The sequence below is a fragment of the Rhinatrema bivittatum genome, chromosome 8 (assembly GCF_901001135.1).
Source record: "Rhinatrema bivittatum chromosome 8, aRhiBiv1.1, whole genome shotgun sequence".
Taxonomy (NCBI): Eukaryota; Metazoa; Chordata; class Amphibia; order Gymnophiona; family Rhinatrematidae; genus Rhinatrema; species Rhinatrema bivittatum.
In genome coordinates, this window is record NC_042622.1 from 77,768,677 (window position 1) to 77,793,139 (window position 24,463).

At 41.9% G+C, this 24,463-nt stretch overlaps 1 protein-coding gene across 2 annotated transcripts; it reads right to left on the bottom strand.

Annotated features, from left to right (window-relative positions):
* Positions 1 to 4,438: 4,438 nt before the first annotated feature.
* Positions 4,439 to 19,751, bottom strand: URM1 (ubiquitin related modifier 1). Of its 2 annotated transcripts, none has more exons than XM_029612576.1 (5): positions 19,583 to 19,740; positions 18,747 to 18,817; positions 6,199 to 6,280; positions 5,864 to 5,912; positions 4,439 to 5,594 (listed from the first exon to the last, which is right to left on the bottom strand). In XM_029612576.1, exons 1-5 carry the CDS (start codon positions 19,705 to 19,707, stop codon positions 5,526 to 5,528), a joined length of 396 nt encoding a protein of 131 aa, XP_029468436.1. In that variant the 5' UTR covers positions 19,708 to 19,740; the 3' UTR covers positions 4,439 to 5,525. The 2 variants fall into 2 exon arrangements, with proteins under 2 accessions (XP_029468436.1, XP_029468435.1); XM_029612575.1 differs by lacking the exon at positions 4,439 to 5,594 and adding an exon at positions 10,495 to 10,585 and having other exon boundaries at positions 5,863 to 5,912; positions 19,583 to 19,751.
* Between the last annotated feature and the right edge of the window lie 4,712 nt (positions 19,752 to 24,463).

Consider the following 24,463-nt stretch of genomic DNA (forward strand, 5'->3'; position numbering starts at 1 on the left):
AATGAGCCCAATGCCACATGTCAGATAGTAGCATGCTGGCTGCTTAGCTGCTTTTTAGGCACTTCAAAGCAAATTATGCTCAGGTACTGGAGGTATTTTCCTATCCCCTAAAGGGCTCATAATCTAAGTTTGTACCTGAGGCAATGAAGGGTAAAGTGACTTGCCCAAGGTCACAAAGAGCAGCAGTGGGATTTGAACTCTGGCTTCCTGCTGCTCTAACCACTATACTACCTTTCCACTTTAGAAATTCCTCCAATGTTTTCGTTTTTTTTCATTGAATACCGTTTTATTTTCACGAGCAGTAATCTCTTGCAGTGTCAGACCCTTCTCTGCCTGAAGGGCTCAAAATCACACAAGCACTTTAAGAGGGCCTGGGGGCCCTGGTTCAGTCAGTGTGTTTCCCCAGGCAAAGGACAGGAGGAAACCTGCATCCCTAGGTGGCCTGTGCAAGTTACCATTCATACACACGCACTTCCAGCAACGTCAAAGACATTTACCAGTCAGCAAATTACATTTTATAATAAGTCAGTGTTATAATAATCTAAGACCCTGGCCTGTGACATAAAACATATTAGACACCACTGCATGGCGTACTGACTAGGCAACAAAGCAGACAAGAAAAGTGCCACAGAGATTTGAGCAAATACTCATCAATATGTCCAACTCTGACACACGAATCCATCCTTCTTAATAAAATGGAGCTGTTAGGGGATAAGAAGATTGTTTAGAATTTATATTTTTGCATAATTTTTGTATTGTGGTTTACTTTTGGTTGTTGTATTCTATGTTCTTTTGTTAGCCACTGTGGGTGTTACACAGAAAGATGAGGTATAAACAAATAAATAAAGACAATTCTTCACAAGGATCAAAAACTGGTTGAAATAGAGAAAGCAAAGGGCAGAACTCAACAGTCAGCTCTCCCAGTAGACTTGTCCCTCAAGAATCTGAGCTGGGACCAGGGCCTACTCAATGTATTCAGAAATGATCTGGAAAAGGGAGTGAACAGTGAGGTGGCAGAGTCTGCAGGGACTACAAAAACTATTCTAGATAAAGGAACCTTGACTGTGAAGATCGCTGAAGGGATATCTAAACTGAGTGAGGGCAATAAAGTGACAGATGAATTGCACCATAGGTAATTATAAAGTAATGCATATGGGGGGAAACAAACCAAACTTCTCATACATTGCAATGGGCTCCAATGTGGCCATTACGCAGGACAGATATGCTAGTCTCTGTAACAGTTCTTTACAAACAGCCCTCAGCCCAATGTGCAGGAATGCTCAAAAAGGCACTTATTAAAATGTTAGGTATTAATAAGGATTTGCAACATCATTCTGCCATTATACAGAGCCATGGCACATCATATTTTGAATACTATGTTTTTAGCTCTGGTCACCATCTCAGGAAGGACATAGTGCATTTAGAAAAAGTAGAGAAAGGGCAACAATGATTATTTATGCATTTATTAAAAGGATTTACTACTCACTCTCCTACCAGGATACCCAGAGCAAGGATATGAAATAATTTTCTTATGACTCACAGTAACATAATAGTTGACTGCTGCTAAAGACTAATTGGTCCATTCAGTCTGCCCAGTTATTCCTATCCACTCTGCTAAGGATATATCTCAGCTGCCAGCCATATACGTTTGACTGCTTGTAGGATATCAATCCTTATCCAAATCAGTTTTGCTGGTCTTCCTCTTTGGTTCTCCACCATTCTGAGTAGATGTACATAAGTTTGCATACTTGAGCGGACACACAGGCTCTCCCACCCATCTCTGTAAGAATCTGTACAACTGCCTCTGTCCCCATAGCCTTGCTGGATGGTACCTAGCCACCCCACCCAGTTGGTTTCTGGGAGGGGGGGGGGGTATAGCTTGCTGCTTCCCATCCAGCTACCTCATGGCCTGCAGTGTCTCCAGCTTGTGCTGCTTTTATCCACATTATCACCTTTCCTTTGCTCTTGAGGGAGTGAAGCAAGGATATTTGAAAAACTGCAACCGCCTGCCTTGTTCCTACCATTCTCGTTTCTATATGTCCCAAGTCTGTATCCTGTCATAATGCTTGTTTCCAGGTATCAAACACTCTCTCAATAACCTATTTTCTCACGTTTACTCTGAACCTTCCTCTTTGCAACTTCAGGTCAAGACCACTTGTCCTTGAATTTCTTTTTCTATGGAAAATTTCTTCTCCTATTTTACTAAAGCTTATCAAATATTTGAATGTTTCTATCATATCTCTCCTTTCTTCCAGAGATACAATTTGAGTGTCTTAAGCACTTCCATCCTTAAGAAGGTAAAAGCTTCAGCAATGTACACAGTTCTCTTTCCCTCCACCCCTCACTCCATGTTTCTGAAGTACCTTAGCCAGTCTGCTTTCAGGATATCCACAATGAATAAACATGAGATGCTCTATGCAAATTTATCTAATGCATATTAATTGTGGATATCCTGAAAACTAGACTGGCTAGGGGGAACTCCAGGACTGACTTGAGAATAACTGTTTTTCCTGGGCCTGTTTTTGTTTTATGTAAGCTGTATACGATGCTTTAGTATTGGCAGATGCTCCTTTTGGTCCAGGGAAGCAGTATAGATTTTTTTTTTAAAGTAAATAAATAAAAACCAAAATCTAACTTGCATGCCCAAGGCTAGTGCCAGCTTTCCCTGCTGCTTTATTACATTGACTGGCTACCTTAAATTATCTAAGATAACTCTTTTTCTGTCTTTTTTGTTCTTCTAAGTGATAGGCAGCTGCTGGATTTTTGCATCTGAAATGCAGGATTTTACACTTCTTAGCATTAATTTATCTAGCTTTCTTATCCAAACTTCCCAGGAAATTGAGCACTCTATAAAAACAAAGACTTAATACAGACATCTGAAAACAAAAGCAAACAATGTTGCCCCCAAGTAACATACATCACTGTTCTAATCCCACACTGATCCCAGGCATTTCTTACTCTCAATAAGAGATCGTATTCTCCCTGCTCCTAACAGAAAATCTTAGCCCCTACCTCAAAACATTTCCCCACCAACTGCAGCCACTAAAACAACCAGGTTTTCAGGCAAAGTCCGAAAACCATCCGATCTTTAATGGATCTAAGCACCTGTGGAAATGTACGCCACATATGAAGGCCCTTGCAGCAGAATGGTTTTCCTCTTCTATGACTCAAGCTCATTTTTTCACACCTTTACCCATTCTTCAAGTTTTTTCAAGTCCTCTTTTTCACCCCTTTCAGCATGCCTGCTCTGTCAAAGATGTTTGCATCATATGCAAACAAGCATTTTTCATTTCAGCAATCAGGGACGTCATTACAATAGAAAGAACAGGCCCTAGCACAGAACCCGGAGGTGTCCTACTGGTCTCTTTCTTTGCCAGCTTGGACTCCATTTACTAATACCCTAGTTGCCCATTGCACCCAATTTACAACATCGTGGCCTACTCTCACCCCAGTCTATGTAGAACAGTGGCAGAGGCAATTAGCAAATGTTCCCTGTAAGCCCTGGGCATACACACACAACTGCACCTCATAAAACATGGGCACAGAGGAAAACATAGCACACCAAAGAAAGGAAAGTAGAATGGTGTTTCAAAGAACACTGTGCACAAAGTGGTATACAAGAATTTTTGGAGGGCACACAGCCCAGAAACATTGGGCAGAAGCTTTACGGAGGTCCAAATAGGCAACATTCACTGTAGCTCCTCGATGCACCACTTCTGTGACCTTATGAAAGCATTCATTCAAGTGTGTCCAACAGCATCTTTCCTTTACAAATGCAGGTTCTCTTCTCATGCACTTTTACTTGTTTCAAGGTGCTGTATTATCTTTTTCTTTAATAGTGTTTCCATACTTTTGTCCACTAATGATGTCAGACTAACGAGGTTGTAGCTGCCATTGTCTCCACTTCTGTGTAGTGGGACCAATTTCCACTTTCTTTCAGTCCCTCAGAAGCGCCTGTTTTTAAAAAGCAAGGTGACCAGTGTTGGGAGAGGTATAGTCAGCACCTTAAGCTGTTAGGATTCTGGTGTACACAGTTTTGAGTCCCATGGCCTCAAAAAACTAGGAAATTTCAGCTTGGAAGAGACAGCCGAATGGAGCTATGACAAAGGTGTCTAAAACAATGAAAGGCATGTAGCATACCCACATTCATTTCCTAGGCTGGATTTCTGCTCCTTGGGCCAACGGCCACTGGAGATATTGTGGAATAGTACAGGGGCAGGCTGGGCATAGGGGAATAGCACTATCAGCTATCTCACAATACCACCACCTACTGGAGAGATTCAGGGTATATGCATCGCCATAGTTTGTGCTCCTTAACCTTGGACTATCACTCTCAGGGGCTGGTGTCTATCTCAAGAAGTGCCACTGAGAGTTACATCTACAATGTCCCTGGTGGTACAGCTTTGTGAACCTCTACCTATTACAAATGGCAGGGAACAGAGGTGGCAGATTCTGAGTGAGATGATGCTTAGGGGGAAGAGGAAAAAAAAAGGCAGAAATAAATACAAACACAAAATTATAATTGTGCACACAGTAAATAAGGAATTATTATTCACTGCATCTCATACCAAAAGCACTTAGAAACATACTAATATAACAAACAGTTGTTGCTGATAAAAATCTCCTGGCCTATCAAGACTGCACTGTTGCTGCTGCTGCATCACTACCAACCTGGCTCAATGTCTGCTCATGACTCTCCATTGCCCCAAACACGTCCCCCTATATCTATCCCACTTATACCTGAATTCTTTCACAGTGCTGGTTTCCACCATCTCATGACGACAGGCATCCAAGCACCTGCTCAGAAAAGAAAGGTTTCCTCATCGGTGCTCTGCTTTATATCACGGCCCATGTTCTTGAGTTTCTTATATGAAAAATGCATTCTTGCACTTTTTGAAACCATGTAAACATTTCTATTGAAAGTCCCTTCCTTATCAGCACCAGCCCCCAGAAGGGGTGGGAAGTACCAGGCCTCAGTTTACACAAAGTTGCAGTATTAAATGAGTTCAATCCAACCGTACTTTTAGTTAGAAAACAATGGAACAATGACAGTGCTACAGCAATCATCAGCCCTGGGCCAGGTTGGTGGTTCGATTCCAGGTCAGGCTGGAAATGCTGCAGAGGCAGTGCTCACCGATCCTGGAGAGAGGAAGTCTCAGCCATTCCACAACAGCTAGACCTCAGGTGCTTACAGAACAGGTTTCAGACAGAGCAGCAGTCTCTGAGCATCGGCCAAGGAGTGGTACTCCATTAGCAGAACTAAACTGGGAAGAGGTATACAAATAAATGTCCCCCCCACACACCCCCTTCCCACAGCCGGGAGTTGGGACAAAGAAAAAACAATTATTGACCATACAGGGCTGTATACACAGATGGTGCTTTATACATAGTAATCCTTGCTGCACAACTGTAGAGAGCTGTGTACACTGACGTAACATGGTCCGAGTTTTGAATTCATAAAAGCTTGGGTATTCCTGGATACAGCACTGGGGCCTGTGACAACCTGTCTTACATCCTCCCAGAGTTCAGCCTCCATGTAGCGTTGAAATGAATGTGATGCTGTCTTCATCCTGGAGTTTATAGGTCAGTTCCCCCTGCAGCCAGACAGAGAGAAGTTTTACTCTTCTTTCCCTGGAAGTACAGAATGCTGAACAAGATCTGGGAGACAAAGGATGAAACTTTGCAAAGGCAAACAGGACAAGTGCAGCAGAGTAAGGAGCCTGCTGCACTGAGGGGGGGAAATGGGACAGAGAGGCAGCAGGCATGTGGGTAGCTCCCGGGAGGCAGGTGCACCCAGCCCAAAGAGAGAACAGATTCTAGTACAAATAAAATGGTAGTTAAAAACCCAAAGAAACATACAGACCATTAACTCCCAGTCAGAGTCGTTGATGAGCACCAAGATACCAGGCCTCCTGTGAAAGGCAGACAGGTAAGTGTGAGTGACCTGGAAAAACGACGAATTTTGCAAACTGTGGAATGGGGGGAGGGGGGGGGGCCAAGCCTTTTTTTGCAGACCACCTGCAGTATTATCAACTATTCCCAGAAAGACTGCTAGAAGCAGGATCCTGGTGTGCACCTCTGGGACACTTAGCATCATTTTACCTTCTTGTACCAGGGCTAGTAGGCACAGGGAAAACAGCTCTTGACTCAGGGAAGTGGGGAGGGGGGAGGGATTGGTGTCTTGGAGCCAACACTTACACAGTGTCCCCTTGAATAAAGAGCTCCGGTCTCTCTTGTAACAGGTTCTGTTTGATCCACATCAGCAAGTGTCCGATATCCCCTGCAGACAGAGAAGAGCAATCACCTTCAGAAGCTGCCGTTGTATCATATGTTCTCACATCCATGAAGGAAATTCACATAACACATGGGAGCACTTAGGAACCAGCCTATGGCAGTCATTATCCTAAGCAATTTGCTGGGCAGACTGGAGGGACCATTTTGGTCTTTATCTGCCATCATTGTTACCGTGCAACCTTGAATATGTGACCACACCTGTATGTACAAGAGCACACATGCAGGACAACTGAGTTGGGCAGAGCCCCTTGTGCCAAGCAGGCACTCGCTAACACTGGGCTGTATAAGATGCCCTAGGACAGGAGAAAGTGGACCCTCCGAGGTCTCCAGAGATCTGCCATCATGGAGATCCTTTACTGTCAGATTATGACATGCAATCCATTTACAGTCTTGCAGCGAAGGCCACGGGCATTGGCAAGGTGCTGACGGGCAGGACTCACCCTAACTTGGCCAAATCACGCATCCAAGAAAAGGTGAGCAACAAAGTAGTTCAGGAGATTTGTATAAGACTGGGGCATCCTATGGTCAGTACCCTTGTTTTTCTTATTCCCCATAGAGGGGTTCCTGGAACAAATTCCCGAGAACTGGAAAGCACATCGTGCTAGCAGCAGAAAGGCAGAGCAAACGCGATCGTGGTGGAAGAGGGGGTAGAGATGGTGGCAAGAGAGGAAAGAGAAGGTATTGGTAAAGGAGACAGTGGTGAAGGAAGAAGCAAAGATGAAAGTGAGGGTAGAGGAATGGAAAAAAGGGGAAAGAGGACATGATGGTGGCAAAGGTAACTGAAAAAAAAAGCTATAGAAGGCATGCCTTTTTATTTAAATCCATTTGCCTCCCATATATGCTTCAGCTTTCACGTGAAGGTGATAAAGGGCCATGCAGGAGTTTGCAGCAACAAGTGTGCATGAGGAGATTTAGGGGTGGATGGATAAAATAGAATCAATGAGAATGAGGTATGTAGAAGGAAAGACTTCCTGGTCCATGTACGTGTAGGCAAGAGATAGGATTGCAGTGTCCCATGGCACCTGTACATGTGTAGGAGAGAGGGCTGGCATTATTTCTTATCCCTGGAATGTGTAAATGTGTGTGAGAGAGTGTCGGGCATTTTTATGCAAAGATTAATCTGCTCCTTCTGAAAATGGTGGCTCATTTGAGCCTCTCTGATCTGCTCTAGGTGAAATCTCAGCTCATCTGCCAGAGAAAGCTGCAGTTCTAGTAGAGATCTCTCTGCTGAGCTTGGAGGTACATAATACTTGGTCCCTCTTTCCCCCCTCCCAACCTGCACACCCACAGGATGATGTACTGACTTTTATCTAGCAGCTGAGTCAGGATTCTTGTCCCTCCTATGCTGTGCAGGGGATAGAGAGGTGTGCTGCATCCAGTCGAGGTTACAGCGTTATCCTTCTAGATAATATTCAATTGATTACCACAGTCCTGGGCTGGTACTATGCACACTGCAAGAGCTATTGTCCTCTAGAGATTGAGGTAGGAGCTGAATATTACTGAAGCATTAACTGTGCTATGGTCTTCATTAGGGAAATAAAGCACTCACTTATGGTCCTTACCCCATGACATCGTCTACATTTTTAATTGTGGGAGCTGGCTATGTAAAAGTATGTGGTATGTGTTCCTTCTCCAGCCCCCTTTCATCTCCTCCACCCACCCTGTCAGTGCACGGCTCTGTTTCCAGCTTCCCATACTACACATATAATAATGGCAGCCATACAAGCTATCAGCTCGAAGGGTGTGGCATATGGAACTCGCTGCTCAATCACACATCCTCCAGGCGCGAGGTGGGCGGGCACTGCGCGCTCGGACATATCTAGGCTTCTGTATCCACGCAAGAAGAATGTGGGTGCCAACAGTCAGTGCAGGGTCAGTGCTCCAAGCCAGCCTTTCCCATCTCTGTGACCCAGAATACCATCATTTATCACACTGACCGCGCTGAGGTCATCAGCTATGGCCCTGCTCAGCCCGCCCACATTCTCAGCTACTAGTAGCCATTGTAGTAGAGTAACCATGGCAAGCCCCAGCCTCACTCTGCCTCCTCCATTGTTCTATGGCTGGGAAGGATGACACCCTCCATTTCTTCCCTATTTACTCTGAAACTAGCAAAAGGCCAGAGAAGTGTGTGTGTGTGTGTGGGGGGGGGGGGGGGGGGGGGGGGGGGGGGGGGGGGGGGGATGGGCAATGTCAGCCATTTTACCTTCTCAAGATCGCTCTCTCAGAGCAGACACCAGCTCCCTCTGCCTTTTACTTATTAATCAAACCCACTTATATCCTTGTTTCGGAAAATAAGCAGAGGTTTTCAACTACTTCAGAAGCAATAACAAAGATCAGAGAAAGAATGGAAATGCTTCTCCTCATAGGTCTGTGTCAGCCCTGCCCTCTGTATTGCAGCAACCCATCTCAGGGACCAGGGCCCTACCTCTAGACTTCTATGTTACAGCTTCCTCTCCAACCTAGTTTTAATATTAGCTACGACTGTCATCTGTCACATCAAATGGCTTTAGAGAGAGGCAAGGCTGGAGCAGTTGGTGTGCAAAGGGGCTTCAGCGAGAGACAAGGATGGGGGTAGTTGGGGTACAAGTAGTCAAGCTTCTAAGGCTGGCAAATAAGATAGATCCTTGCAATGTGAACAGGAATAACTGGGCAGAGTGAATGAGCCAATTGGTCTTTTTCTGCCTTCCTCTATTCTATTATTATGTAATGGGCATGCAAAGGGTCTTCAGCAAGAAGCAAGGATGGGGGTGGTTAACACAGTGCCATAGTACATAATGGCAGACATCATCATTCTGGCCCACTCAATTGTCTTCCTCCACAGTTCTTTACCACTTTGGGTAGATGAATGCTGGGGGTATCTTGCTGGTGTGGCAGTTACTACCCTTAACCAATAAGCCTTCACTTACTCTAGATGCAACTCCATCATGGCTCTCTGCTTCAATGGCAAGGGGAATTGGGTTCAAACAGCAACCAACGAGGGCCCTGATTTTTAAGGTCTGGTAAAATGATGAGCACAAGGGGGGGGGGGGGGGAGAACCTACATGGCGCAGCAAATACTACCTTAAACTTGCTGGGCAGACTGGATGGACCATTTGGTCCTTTTCTGCCATCATTTCTATGGGCATATACAATCCCATACTCAAACCAAGCTCTGTTCATGTCTTTTACCAACCTCCCAACATTGCTCCTACCTCTGTCCTCTATGTCTGTCTCAAGAACGCTCAAATCCTTTTCCCATTGCTGGCCACCACCAGGTTTGCTGTTCGACTGTTCCAAGCCTCATCATCTTGCTCTTTGGTTCTTACAAATCTCATCCTTAATCCAACACTCTCCCATGTCCTGCTACCAAACTTTATAATAATCCAAATAGCTATAAAAACTAGTAAGATTGTTTCTGCCGAGGGCGTGCCTGCACAAGATGTAACATATTAACAAAGTAAATGACAGTAGAAAAAGAGCCAAGTGGGCCATCCAGTCTGCCCAGTAAGCTTTTTCTCTTTTAACTTACTGCCCTTAACAGAATAAAAATAAGTAACTGCCAATCCATGCAGGTTACCTCTTATCTTCACTTCCATCTTTTAGCCAGTAGGGATCCTTTGCGTTTATGTCAAGCTCTTTTGAATTCCATTACAGTTCTTAACTACCTCTATTCCATGCATCCCACATCCTTTCCATGAAAAAATATTTCCCCGATATTGTTCCTGAGTCTACCCCCCTTTGGAGCTTCATATTATGACCCTTAGTTCTACAGCTTTCCTTCCATTGGAAAAGGTTAAATTCTCATGCATCGTTTATACCCTTCAAGTATTTGAATGTCTGTATCATATCCCCCCACCCCCCATCCCCGTCCCTTCTCTTCTCCAGGGTATACATATGTAGGTCCTTTAGCCTCATCTCCTATGGCTTTTGAATCAGACCTCACACCATTTTGGTTGCCTCTCTTTGGACTGCTTCAATCCTGTCTCTAAATTTCAAGACATAGTCTCCAAAACTGAACACAGTAGTCCAGAGGCAGCCTCACCAATGACCTATACAGGGGCAACAGTATATACTATTATGCAAAACTGCTCAGCATAGAGATATTATCTCCAAATGGGTTAGTTTTGTGCATACATGATAGGTGTGAACTTCACTCATAAACCATATCGTACATGATCTCAATTTCTCAAATTTATTGCTAATGCTCATCTTAATACTTACATTATGCCAAAGACAGCTGTTTCCTGGAGTCTGCAGGAGGTAATATGCATAGGTAACATCAACTTGGCTTGAAAGTTCTTTTTAGTCAGGGCTGCAACATCCAATAAAATTAGAATTATTTCTATATCTTTCTGTCCCAATTTCTTGGCCTCTGATTGCATGAGGATTTTTTTTTTTTTTTCATACATTGTATGAAAATTTTTGCTTGGTACTGACACTTCTATTAACAATATTGTTCTTGTGCTTTTGTCTTTTACCATGTCTGTTTTTTTTTATATTAAGCTTTTTATTAGTTGTAATGGGAATGTCCCAGCTGATCACAACTTCTTTATTTCTGTCAGGGTCATGGTCTCAGTGCTTTTTTCATACAGCGATGTTTATCACAGTTTCCAAAGGATGAACCATACTACCTTACTATCAGGCCGATACAGAAAAATGCGTGGGAGAGCCGGCGAGCGTCCACTCTCCCGACGCGCGCACAGGCCACTCTTCTGGGCACGTGATTCAGAAAGCCCAGGTATGTAAATTAGGGCCCGCGGTAAACGAAGGCGCTAGGGACACTAGCTCGTCCCTAGCGCCAAGTTTTTGACAGAAGCGGCGGCTGTCAGTGGGTTTGACAGCCAACACTCAATTTTACTGGCGTTGGTTCTCGAACCCACTGACAGCCACGGAAAACGGACGCCGGCTAAATTGAGCGTCCGTCTTCCAACCCGCGGGCAGATTTTTAATTTTGGGGCCTCCGACTTAATATCGCTATGATATTAAGTCGGGGGTGTACAGAAAAGCAGTTTTTTCTGCTTTTTTGTACACTTTCCCAGTGCCGGCCGAAATTTACGCCAGCCTTTGGCAGGCGTTAATTTCTGAAAGTAAAATGTGCGGCTTGGCTGTACATTTTACTTTCTGTATCGCGCAGGAATAACTAATAGACCCATCAACATGCATTTGCATGTTGCGGGCGCTATTAGTTTTAGGGGGGGTTGGCCGTGCGTTTTCGACGCGCTATTACCCCTTACTGTATAAGGGGTAAAAATAGTGCATCGAAAACGCGCGGCCAAACGCGAGCTTACAGTGCGCTCCAGAGTGCACTTTACTGTATCGGCCTGTGTGCCTTTCTGTATCCAGACTGTCTGACACGAGCAGGTCACATCCAATGACAAGATGTGTAACTTTTCCAGTTCTTTTTCACAGAACATGTATTGGTCTATTTTTTTTTTTTCTATGCAGGGGGTGAACCATCTTATCAGTAGTCCACTGTCTTATAATTATCAATCTTATCTCTAGGTTTAAGTTCATCTCTCCTTGACCATTCCTATGTCAGGTTTTGATCTACTTGTGGTTGCAGAAGTAACTCTCTGCATTTCCTGTTGCACTTGTGCTTTAGCCATCTGCTCTTCCTTGTTTGCTGGTTCAAATCTTTAAAGAGATTTGTTTGTTCTTCTTTTGCAAATTGTTGTAGCCCTCCCCAAGTATGCTGATAGATTCTCACGCATTCATTTTACTCGCTGAAACAATCGTCCAATTTTGATCATTCACTTTGGATTTGTCGATATCCTTAGGTATGCCTGGAGGCCTATAATAGCAGCTTTGTGCGTGTAATTATTTCTGAAAGACTCGTACAGCCTTTGGCTCTTGGAATGTTCAATATCAGCATACATCGATTCTGATAGGATTACAGAGAAAAATGGAAACATGCCCATCCACTCAGCTCTACAATCCCTACCACTCCCTCAGTGATCCCCTATCCTTATCCCATGTTTTCTTGCATTCAAATACTGTCCACTTCTTCACCACCTCCATTGGAAATCTGTTCCCTGCATCTACCAACTTCTTAGATTACTTCTCTGCCTACCCCTTTTCAACCTCATCTTATGACCCCTCATTCCAGAGCCTCTTTTCCACTGAAAGTATGCAAGGAAGAGTTTTCTTATTCTTATATCCAAATGTTAGAGATCTTGGTGAGGTGTCTACAATTCTAAAACTGTAGGAAAATGTGCCGACTGCAGGTTGATTGATACATTGTATCTTATTCTGTGCTATTAAAGCACTTTTTAATATCAATTTCAATCTCTTTTACTATATTTTGCTAATCCTTTGGCTCAGTAACGTGTACTGGACTGTTGCACCTTCTTCTATGTCTAGATAGTTTTTAATATTACAATATTTACTCAGATAGATGTTTTCCATTGTTCTTATTTTTTCTTTAAGGTAGGTTGCCTTAGCAAATCTATGCAGGCCAACTATCATCTGGAAAGCTCTTCACTACTTGAAGTTAACAAGCACAGGAGATGTAAAGTATGTGTGATGCTATCTGTGGATTATTAGTGTCTGTAAGATTAAGGCTAAATCCAGAGGCCAAAGAGTAAATAAGCCAACTCCATGGATTTGGGGCAAAGAAAACAGGCGGGGCAACAGGGATTATCCCTGAAACATTATTTGCTCGATCCTGATATTGGGAATGACTATGTCTATCTTCATAATTCAAAACTTTAGGTACATGATCAATTCAGGGCTCACTCTGTACATTTAAAGACAAGTTATTATTCAAGTGTGGGATACAATCAAAAGCTTTTTTTTTTATATATAGTCAATCTAAGTTACACCGAGGTTTCAACTTTTCTTACAGCTAGCCATGACGGCTTTATTTAGCATCAGGTGGTCTTTAGTTTCTTATGCTCTTCTTTTGTTGCCCTTCTGTTTGTCACTATGCTATAGTCATCTCTGGGATGCAGTGAGGCGTCTCCTCCAATGGCAAAGGAATTCTTATTGGGCATCAATGTACAAGTTATAATATATACTGCAAATACAAAGCTGATTACCACCTATTAGTAGCTGCTAGAATATGAATAAAAAGGTAAGGAAGCCTAGGGCTAAGTTTTAACAACTGGATTAAGGATGTAAATACAATTTAAACAGATAACTATTTAAATGAGAAATACAGGGAAGAGTTGCCTGCAGCTGCGGGGGGGGGGGGGGGGGAAGAGGGGCTCCACCCCCCCCCCCACCCATGACCGTGTGCTTTCTGGGCTGGCTGACAGCCCCAGTATAGAAAGCCATGCAGCATGCTGGGAAAAAGGGAACCTGGAAATTCAGCCACAAACTGATTTGAACCTGAACCTGGCTCCCCGTGGCAGTGCTGGAACATTTAAAAAAAACAAAACAGTTGAATTACTAAATGTTTTTACTGTAAAAAAAAAAAAATAAATAAAAAAATTTAAATGATTAAACATCCTTAGACTGGATATGGAGTGGGAATGCTTTGCAATGAAGAAACTGAAAGTAAACAAATATTAGAAGTGTGACACTTTTTTTTTTTGACACCTCGCTACCTTTCTAAAAGCACGCTCCTAGATCAGACTTTAGCTGCTTTAAGTACATTCAATATTATAAAACTCATCATCAAAATTAAATAAAGATTTGGTTTTGGAAAAATGGGGAGGTGGTGGTTTTTCCTCGCTCCAGAAAACTAGAAAAAAATAAAAGTCTTGGAGAATGCTGACATAGAACAACATGAGTTACTAAATCTTCTGCTCTCTCTTCGATACTGGAAAAAAAAGGATACACTACACTGCAAAACGTTTGGTTGAGGTATTGCCATGCTGATTTATGCAGTTTTGAAATGGACAGAAATGAAACAATATATTTGGTGTTCTTATGTCACTGAAGTTCAAAATAAAATGAATAATAAAACAAAAAGAAAGTAGCACCCCCCCTTCCCTCCCAAAAACTAGTGAGGCTGTGGGTGAACATTTGGCTGATCTGTGCTCGCTGAAGTTAGGATTGCAACCATCACAGCTCCATACAGATCCTTGGCATCTTTTTCTCATGTCCATCCACCAAAGTTTGATTTCTTTCCAGTGATGAACACCTTTCAGCAAGATCTATCCTTAAGCAATGGGCAAATCAAAAGGTGTTGTAGGGTTTGCCACTCACCATAGCTGCAGGTGTCTTGTCCAGTCGACTATCTCCACTTTCCTTCATCCTTCCTGGAAGCCTAATGCCGCCATACTGACACTCTCTGCACAGGGGCCTGCATTCTCCCCTCTATGGGTCTCTAAAGTTTCCTCTGACTGCAAATCCTAGCAGAAATGCAAGCACTCACAAAGCCAGACCTTTTGGGCAGGTTCTTCAGGGGAGCTAGGAGGCTGGATTTTCAGGCAATGGCCGTGCTAGTATTGCTAGATATTTAGATTATTAAAGAGCTTTGTAGTTAGACATGGAAGAGGATGTGCTGGAGAGAATAAAGTGGAGATCTTGTACGCGTATCTAACCCAAGATAGTGATGTTCAAGGGAAGAGAAAAAAAAAAAAAGGTAGAGCTTTATGAGAGAGATCTTGCAGGTGGTCACACACTGTGGCTGGCAGCTGGGCTATATCCTTACAGTGTGGACAGAGTAAATGGACAGACTGGATAGGCTATTTTGACCATCATCTATTGTGCTACTATGGTTCTAGGACTGAGCAACAACCCTCAAGCACCCTTCCTCATTTCTTCTACTTGCAACCCTCAACCCTGACCCTCCCTTACCACTGTGCTCTGAGCTTGTCCCAATGTCTCAAGCATGTTTATATTCTACATGGCTTTGGCTGCCACTACCTCTGCCCGTGGTCTACTGGCCTCTCAGTAAAGAAGTATCTTCTCACATGTCTTCTGAACCGTCAGATCATCTCTCCTTGTTCTTGAATTTTTTTTTTTCTATGAACAATTTCACCTATCAAATATTTCAATGTTTCTATCATATTCCTCCTTTTTCTCTTTCTTCCTTCCCCCAGTGAGTACAATCTGGGTGCCTTGAAATTCTCTGTTTAGCATTTGTGCTGCATGGCTTATATTTATTTATTTTTTTAAGTTTGAATCTATATAAAAAGAGAGGTTCACCAGGTGCAAGGCCTGTGCACAACTTACTAGCTTTGGACTCCTGTCCATTAGTAAATGCCCTTCTCTCTGAACATAATCTGACTGGCATTACGATCATCACAAAGAGGCCTACTTGAAATTCCAACTCTGCGTCAGGTTCGTTTAGTAAATACGAGAGAGTGAGCTTTTCCATGGCAGCCCCAGGGTTATGGACCTCACTCCCCTATGAACTACATTTAATGAATTGTACTAAAACATTCAAAGCTTTGCTAAAGTCTAATTTATTTTCTTTAGCGCATACTCAGGGATATAGATCCTGAGGGGTGTATAAGATTCTGGTTTGAATTAATTTTCAGCAGGACTCTTCTTCCATTTGTAATTGTAAGTTGCTGCTTTTTTTGTCTTAATTATAGATGTTTTATTCTGGGCACCTTGGTATTGGCAGTATATAAATGCTAACAAAATACTAAATATGAAAAGGTCTGTGTGTTATTTGGTTTATGCGCGCTCCCTTCTAATAACTAGACTGAGCTGAACCAAACTTGTTGGTGGAAGGGTCTTGGGTGGGCATGTGACTTTTCAGGTTTTCAAAATTTGGGAGTAATTTTGGGAGTGAGGGGGTCAAAGTGGACAATTTCAAGCACTTAGAATTGCACAACTATTGGGCCAGTCTGAAAGAAACAATATTTGGACAGAGGGCATGAAGAATTTTAGTTGCATAGAATGAAAATGTTACAGCTGAAGAGGGATTTGGTGGGGGTGAGGGGGCACAGGAAAGGGACAAAGTTGGCATCTTTTGAAAAGAAATGCATGGTGGGGGGGGGGGGGGGTAGTTTAACCAAAACTCTCTAAAATGTCACACCTATTTTGTTTTAACTTTGTCTTTACTGAGTTTCAATTAAACCAAAACTGTTATAAACACCACGGAAAAACAAAAATCCATGTACCAGAACATCAAAAAGTTGCCCTGTGTCATTTTAGTAGCCCGTCTCTGAACCACTTCAATCCTCTCAATGTCCTTGTGAAGGTAAGGGCTCCAGAAGTGAATCCAGTACTCAAGGTGGGGTCTCACTGCGGATCTTTCAAAAGCAATAATACCTCCTTTTTCCTGCTGCTAATACCACTACTTATGCACTCAAGCATGCTGTTAGCTTTCTCTGTTGCTTAATTATATTGACTGCTTACCATCAAATCAGCTGAGATGATTATATCTAGATCTTATTCCTGTTTAACAGTTTTGAAATATTGTTCTTTTAAATGGTATGTGCCCCACATGCATGACTTACACTTTGTAACACTGAAGCTCATGTTCCAATTTTACATTTTTCAAATCCTTCTTCATGTTTTTCATTCCTTTTTGTCTCTTTACTCCGTTACAGACGTTTGCATTCCTGAGAAATTATTGCTTGTTTGCAAATGCTACAGTTATTGTACAGGTCCTTGGTGAGACCTCACTTGGAGTACTTTGTTCATTGCTGGAGTCCATATCTGAAAGGGGTTAAAGACAGGATGGAGGTGCTCTAGAGCAGAGTGACCAAGATGGAGTGGGGTCTGTATCAGAAGACTATGAGGAGAGGCTGAAGGATCTGGATATGTATATCCTGGAAGAGAGGAGGTGCAAGGGAGATATGATACAAACCTTCAGATACCTGAAAGGTTTTAATGGATGCATAACCATCAAACCTTTTCCGTTGGAAAGAAATCAGTAGAACTAGGGGTCTCAAAATGAAATTTCAGGGAGGACGACTCAGAACCAACTTCAGGAAATATTTCTTCACGGAGAGGGTGGTGGATGCCTGGAATGCCCTTCTGGAGGAGGTGGTGAAAACAAAAACAGTGAAAGAATTCAAAGGGGCATGGGATAAACACTATGAATCAAGGCTAGAGGAGGGAAATGAGGAAAAGAGCGCATGGGGGTAACTTGCTGGTGTGGCGGATACTATCCTTAACCAATAAGCTTACGTACTGATAATGCAACTCCATCAGTGCTCTCTGCTTCAACAGCAGGGGTAGAGGGGAATGGGATTCAGACAGCAACTAACCAGGGCCCTGACTCTTACAGTTTGGGAAATTAATAAGCATGGGGTAACCCGCATGGCACGCAGATACCACCATAAGCTTGCTGGGCAGACTGGATGGACCTTTTGGTTCTTTTCTGCTGTCATTTCTATATTATTAAAGATATTGAAAAGAACCAAACTTAGTTTCAAGCCTTGGGGTACCCCACAAGAGTGAACTCCACTGCCCACCGCTCTTCATGTCCTGTCGACCAACTGAGTTTTCAGGACTACTCCCATACATCCAGCTTGCTTACTAGTCTTCTATGCAGACCATTGGCCAAAGCCTTATGGAAATTTAGATAGGCAATATCTACTACACCTCCCTAACTTACCACTTTTGTCATCTCATTAAAGAACTCAATCAAGTTTATCTGAAAAGATGTTCCATTTGTGAATCCATGTTGTCTGGTGCCCTGTAATCTACTTGTTTCAAAGGGCTAAATTATCTTTATTTCTAGTATCAACTCCATAGTTTTGCTCACAACTGAAGTTAAACTGACAGGTTTCTAGTTACCTGCCTCCTCTTTGTTTCAATTTTTGTGTAGTGGGACCACATCTATTCTTCTCCAGTCCCTCAGAACTACCCTGTTCTCATATGTTGAATATAATAGCATGTGAAGGGACTTCACTAGGAAGGAAAGATGGGATCAGTTAGTAGGAGAAACAGAAAACTTTTTCCAGTCCAATATCATGATACTTTTAGGTTTGAGGATTATTTCCTCTCATCTTTTTCAATATCAGTTACTGCACTAAAACTGGCATAAGAAGTGCCACAGTGGATCAGATCAATGATCCATGGAGCCCAACATCCTGTTGCCAATAGTGGCCAGTCTGGATTACTTGGACACACACTAATTGGGAGATCCCTTCCCTATTGCTCATTTCCGGAAGGTGGGATATCAAGTGTTTATAAATAAAATAAACAAATAAGAGGTGACAACCTCCGGATCACAGTATCACCAGTGCCCCTCCTCTCATGTTCATGCATAAATCCTCCAGCTCTATGAACTATGAGACCAGTTGCATTGTGCTCTGAGAAATGGCTGCCCTTCTAATTGCTTTTTCAATTTATTTTTTTTTTGTTTGTCAAAGGAGACATTAGAAAATTATCAAACCAACTAAGGAATTTAAATCAGAGGATGCGGTGGTTTATTTTTACTCTTTGTAGCTAACAGTATTCCCCTTTAAAACACTACTTATAGCCCTGTAAATACACTTAGAATATAATTACTTCTACTTTGTGCCAGGACGCTGTGCATCCACCCAGGATAATATAATCTAGTGACAGCTTTCCCTCACAAAACCACCTATATAGAAGGAAAGGTTGGTTATACTCACAGGGATCAGACTGACTGGGTAAAGTCACATGATGCTTTTTAATGCCACCAAAGAGGAGTTCTGCCCCACCGCTGAAACAAGATAAACTAGTTTTACAACTACAATTAAAAGTGATTCATTAAAAGTCTCATTTAACAACCTGTTAGGAAGCTGCCATAAAATCATCATAACCTCCATCACCATATGTGAGCCTACAGAAGTCACTCAGTGTAACAGAAAAACTCTCTCTATATATCCAGTCATCAGTACTGATTTTATGCCAGGCTACCGACCTGGAACCTTCTTGAGCTCGCTTCCTTTACGCCCACTACATCCGTAATGGAAGGTGGAGGATGCCCCGATCTAGTAATTTTTTTTTTCTTTTGTGAAGTCACCATTGGCAATCATTATCTGATCAACAAATGACTAAATAAAAAGAGGGTACCTTTTTGCAAACGCAATCCTACTGACACTGTCATACTTTACAATTCAATTTCAAAACTCGGTTACCAAATTATTTCACAGCATTATCTAACATTTTAGAAATCTTCAATAGCAATATAACCAGAATAATGCTATAACAGGGAACCCGTCCCTGGAGTAAGGCGAGAAACTTTAATATGTCCCGGGCTATAGGGAAGTGGATGTGGTGGTGTCAGGAGCCCCAGGACTCTGCAGAGAAAGTACGTCGGGGGAGGGGGGGGGCGGAAGCCAAGAGACCTAAAGGAGACACCGCAGGGCAAATGAGTGAAGAACACCCAAGGCATTGAATCTTCATACAACCTGCTTTCCTCCCTCTCAGCCATCACCTCTGGAATCCTCCTGATATCAGATTTAGAGGGCCCTATAGAACGCACCCAAATTCCAACTGTAGGGAGATGGGCGCCGCCATCTTGCTACTTCCGTACAGGATGTGAACGGAGAACTTATCCCGGAAGTGACGTTCCTTCAGGCCGTTTCCATAGGGCGGGTGCCTTTGCATAGACACGGCTGCCGATTGCTTCCGGCTTAGACCTGTGCTAGACGTTTTTGATGATTCAGATCTATCTTGCTCTATGTTATCCGGTCTTTATAAATTTATACGAGAAGACACACAAATTGATTATCAACCTTTATTACAATGGTGTCAAAAATTACAAATTTACATTGCCGTTAAAGACATTCACTGTTTTTTTTCTATTCATTCATTGTCTATCAATATACTATTACGAGAAACACATTAAAAATGTCTTACACTTTTTTTATGTCGCTCAACAAATAGGTTTTTTAGCGATATTAACAGATGATGTATGTTTAGAAATGTGTCGCTCTCTCTTGAATTTTGGGTCACATCTTTTGGTCATGTGCAGTTTCACAGCGATTCTGGTCCCGAGTTCGAATGTATATGACTAGTGTTGGGTTTTTGATACTGGATGATCCAGCCTTGATCCTATTAGAGGACTTCTTTATTATTCCTTTTTGTACTAGATATACAAAACAATGGATTAGAAAAGGTTTTGTTGAGGAAACAAACAATACTTTATGTTTGGAGAGCAGATCATGTGTATAGCTTTATATATTGGAGGAACGCTCTTTTTTCTTTAGCTCTCGTGGAAAAATTCCCACATCGTAAATCGGGCTTGTTACATATCTGGATCTCACACGTAGATAAGTTCGCACTTAGGGCTCAAAGTCACATTTTGAATGATTTGAGTTAGTGGTTCTTTCTTTCTTTTTTTGGTTGTTTATTTATTGCTATTATGTGTCTCTTATGCTTATTTTATCTTCCGGGATGGGATTTGGGTTTAGGGGGATTTACTGAATTTACTTTTTTTTTTTTTGTGATTCATGTAGTGTTTGCATTCATGCCTAGGCATGAAATGTACAAAAAATTACTTTCATGTCAAAGTTGTACTTTTTTCTGTCTTTGTTAATAAACAAATTTAAACATAATTTGTTCATACGTTTTTTAACCACTTAGGCACGATTCGGATTTCCCATTCCCGCTTAATTTTTTGTCGAGAACGCCCTTAAAAATCGGGCGTAGGTTCTAGCCTCAGCTAACCTGGGGCCACGACCGGAGTCACCTGAGACGTCTGAGCACCTCCCCCTTCCAGCCTCTTTAAACTGGGGCTTCCTAGGTCACCGAGATCGGATATACCACAGCTCTTTGTCAGAACTAGGATTGTCGCCTCACCCCCAGTTGAATTGAGCAAACTAATCAGACCTGGGTTTGCCTCATTTAGAACTACACATCCATTCATGCAATAGGGTAAAGTCAGACCTGGATCAGCCTGTTCGATTGAATTGGAGTGAGTGATAACTCGAGCCATAGTCACCGAGGTCACTGGATGTACCTCAGTCCTCCATTGCCAAGCACGGTAGCAGGAACAAAAAAACCAGGTCTTGTTTCCAGGATCCTTGTGTAACGAGCAGCAGTTTCCGTAATGAGTTTGTTTGAGTTTCCAAAGGTTGAACTTGAGTGAGGGATCTTCATATCCTTGTTGTACAGGGTTAAGAATGTCATCTTTTAAAATTGCTTTTATGTAACTAGTTTCCCTTCTTCATTGCACTTTGTACTGCTGTATATTAATTTGTTGTTTGTAGTGCGCTCTGGAGAGGAGTGCCAGAGAAGTACAGAATAAACAGTAAATATTAATTTTATTTTGCTTGTGGATGTACCTAACTTAAATCTTTTCGCAATTCAACTCTAAATCTATTGTGCTTTATTTGTGATAGCACCACCAAAATCCCAGTTCTCCTCCCTATTCAAAAACAACAAATTCACATAGCTAATGATATTTGGATACATGAAATTCATGATAGATAGTAATTATTGAGTACTTAAAAGTAGGCAAAATCCTTAATTAATAGAATGAACATCCCAATTTGTCATAGTCTCTTAGTCTCAAAAGCAACTTTTGGATCATCTGGGAATGATGGTATGGTGTAGGTTAAATAACAAAGTGTTATTTACAATATCATACAGTACTAGGACTAGGGTGCCCTCCCTGAAACTAACAGGCAGCAGATTTTTGAAAGTATTTTTTCAGTCCATGCACAATTAGATTATAGAAGTTATTGCCAGAAAATGTGGCCAAGGCTAATAGTATAACTGAGTTTAACAAAAGTTTGGACGTGTTTCTGGAGCACAGGTCCATAAATAATTATAAGCCACAGGTCCATAAATAATTATAAGTCAAACTTTCATTTCTGGCTTTGCTGGATACTTCCAGGTGACCTAGGCAGGCCACTGTAAGAAAAGATGCTGGGCTGCTGAATTATTGATCTGACCCAGCATGACATTTCTTATATTATGGCAGCTTCAGAACAGCACGGAGCACTATAACTTAAAATTGAAACGCCTCTTTAGTAAATTTCTCTCTGCCCCTTCTAGCATTAGCATATTATTGGTGCTTGTAAAATGTAGTATTTGAGACAAAATAGAAATATATCCAAATCATTTTTACAGCTAATTGTGGTCCGTAAAAAATATAAGGTTACACCTTTTATTGAAGGGGCAGTCTATTTATTTATTTATTTAAAAGTATTTATATACCGTTTTTTAAAATAAAATTTTATCAAAACGGTTTACAGAGAATTAAAATAAAATAAAAGTAGAGCATAAGTAAAATTAAATTAAAAAATCTACATAAATTTAACTAAAATACTAGATAAATACTAGCTTAAACAAAAATTTTAATTAAAAGAAAAGAAAAATAATGTGCCATGGGTACTTTAGAAAATAAGAGAAGGAATGAGGGAGGGGGAAGTGAGGGGAAGGAAAAGAGAAAGTGGAATCGATTGACCAAATGGAAGGGTAAGGATAAAAATAAGATTAGAGAATTGAATAAATGTGGTGGGAGGGGTGGATCGTCAAATGAACGTATCCTGAAAAAGGAAAGTATATATGACATTTAAAGTGAAGAGTCAAAACAATGTGTATCAAATGGGTGGAGTTGAAATGATGGAAGTTTCGTTTTTGCAGGAGGAATGCTTAGATGGAATATTAAATGCATATTGAAAAAGGTATGGTTTTAAAGCTTTTTTAAAGTGGTGGGGATTTGATATCAAACGGAGAGGGTTAGGTGGTGAATTCCAAAGAGATGGTCCTGCTACCGGTGAGCACTAGGATAAGCGCCAGGATTCAAATCCCACTGATGCTGCTTATGATCTTGGGCAAGTCACTTCACCCTCCATTGCTTCAGGTACAAATTTAGGGTGCAATGCAATAAGTGCCCTCAGCAGAGTGCACAGTTCTGCACATATTTATTTTTGTGCAAATTGTTCTTCCAATGAGGCAAGGAGGTTTAGCACACAATGTGCACTTAAAGTTGCGTGTATTCATTAGCGCCCTCACATGGAAATCCCATGCTCATGAAGGCATTAACTATTAGCCCCCAATGCAGAGAGGTATGCTAGCTTAAATCATGTTTTCTCAGTGCAGGAAATTTTATTCCTGGTCAGGGATGGAGTAAAGGTTCCAGCTCTAGTGTTAGTCTATGGGCAGACTCAGGAACTCTGGTGCCGGGACCTCTAGTCAGGATTTATGTACCCCAAATTGTTTTCTGTGCTGAAAGCATTTTTTTGCACATAAATCATATTTTATGCACACAAAACAAGCATAAATTATGTTTTGTGCTCATAAGTCTTTTATGTGCACTGACCCAGATTTTTGTGCAAATAAATCTTGTCCAAGAGACTCCCACCCACCAACGGAGTTAAAATGTGCGATTAGCCTGTGCTGAGGGCACATTTTTGTGTTTCCCACATTTTAAACTCCCAATGCATTAGTATACCATTTGCTTACTGCATCAAGAGTACTTTTTTTTTTTTTTAATACCTGCGTTAAGAAACTGTGCTGAATTTCAGCATTTAGTCTTAATGCAGAACTTATTACATTGGCCCCTTAGATTGTAAATCCTCTGGGGACAGAGAAATGCCTGCTGTACCTGAATGTAACTTGCCTTTAGCTATCAATGAAAAAACATGAGTTAAATCTAAATAAATAATACATTTCTTGACTAGCTTCAGACGCTAATGCTCTCTTCCTCAGGTCAAAACAAAATGAGCAGATCAGAGCCAAAAATGATGTTGCCTGAACATAGTGAATTATAGATTACATTGCAATGGCAGTGTGAATGGGGAGAGGGTGGGGGAAGGAAGGTTAATTTGCTAGCAGATTAGAAAGAAGGTGACAGAGAGGCACAAAATTGTGTCTAGTAGTGAGCTAAACAAACTGATGTCTCTGTTAAGTGTTTTTATGTTAGCATCAGGGCTGTCTTTAGGAGAGCTGAATATGGGCAACCGCCTTGGGCCCTGTGGTGCTTTGGTAGTGCCCCCAGCATTATAAATCCTTGTCAGCTTGGGGACAGAGTCATACAAATCAGAATTCCGGCTTCCCAGTGTGGATGATTTGTTCTGGGCCCTGCAGCCCCCTAAAGTTAGCCCTGGTTAGCCTTGAAGTGCTTGATCATTTTACGTTCCTGGATTGTTTTGAATTTCCCTGATCATTGATGTAATGATTGGTCCCAAAACATGTTGCCCCTCCCCCCGGAGATGTTGCCTTGCTTTTTGATGTGTAATCTTGTGTCTGTGTAGGTTTACACTGCATTACACTAGCTGAAACCTGAAAACTACTACTACCACTACGTAACATTTCTATAGTGCTCACAACATGTGCAGCACTGTAGAAATGAGTATTTCTGTTGAGACATCCCTCTTTCCCCTTTCCCCATTTTACCCCTCATCCCCTCCTG

Excerpts from the sequence above, each read along its gene's own strand:
- URM1 (XM_029612575.1), bottom strand. The coding sequence starts at position 19,707 with ATGCAAAGGCACCCGCCCTATGGAAACGGCCTGAAGGAACGTCACTTC. Across the intron at positions 18,818-19,582 it reads TCCCTACAGTTGGAATTTGG|CGGTGGGGCAGAACTCCTCT; the intron begins GTGCGTTCTATA and ends ATCTTGTTTCAG. Across the intron at positions 5,913-6,198 it reads TTTATTCAAGGGGACACTGT|GAGGCCTGGTATCTTGGTGC; the intron begins GTAAGTGTTGGC and ends TGCCTTTCACAG.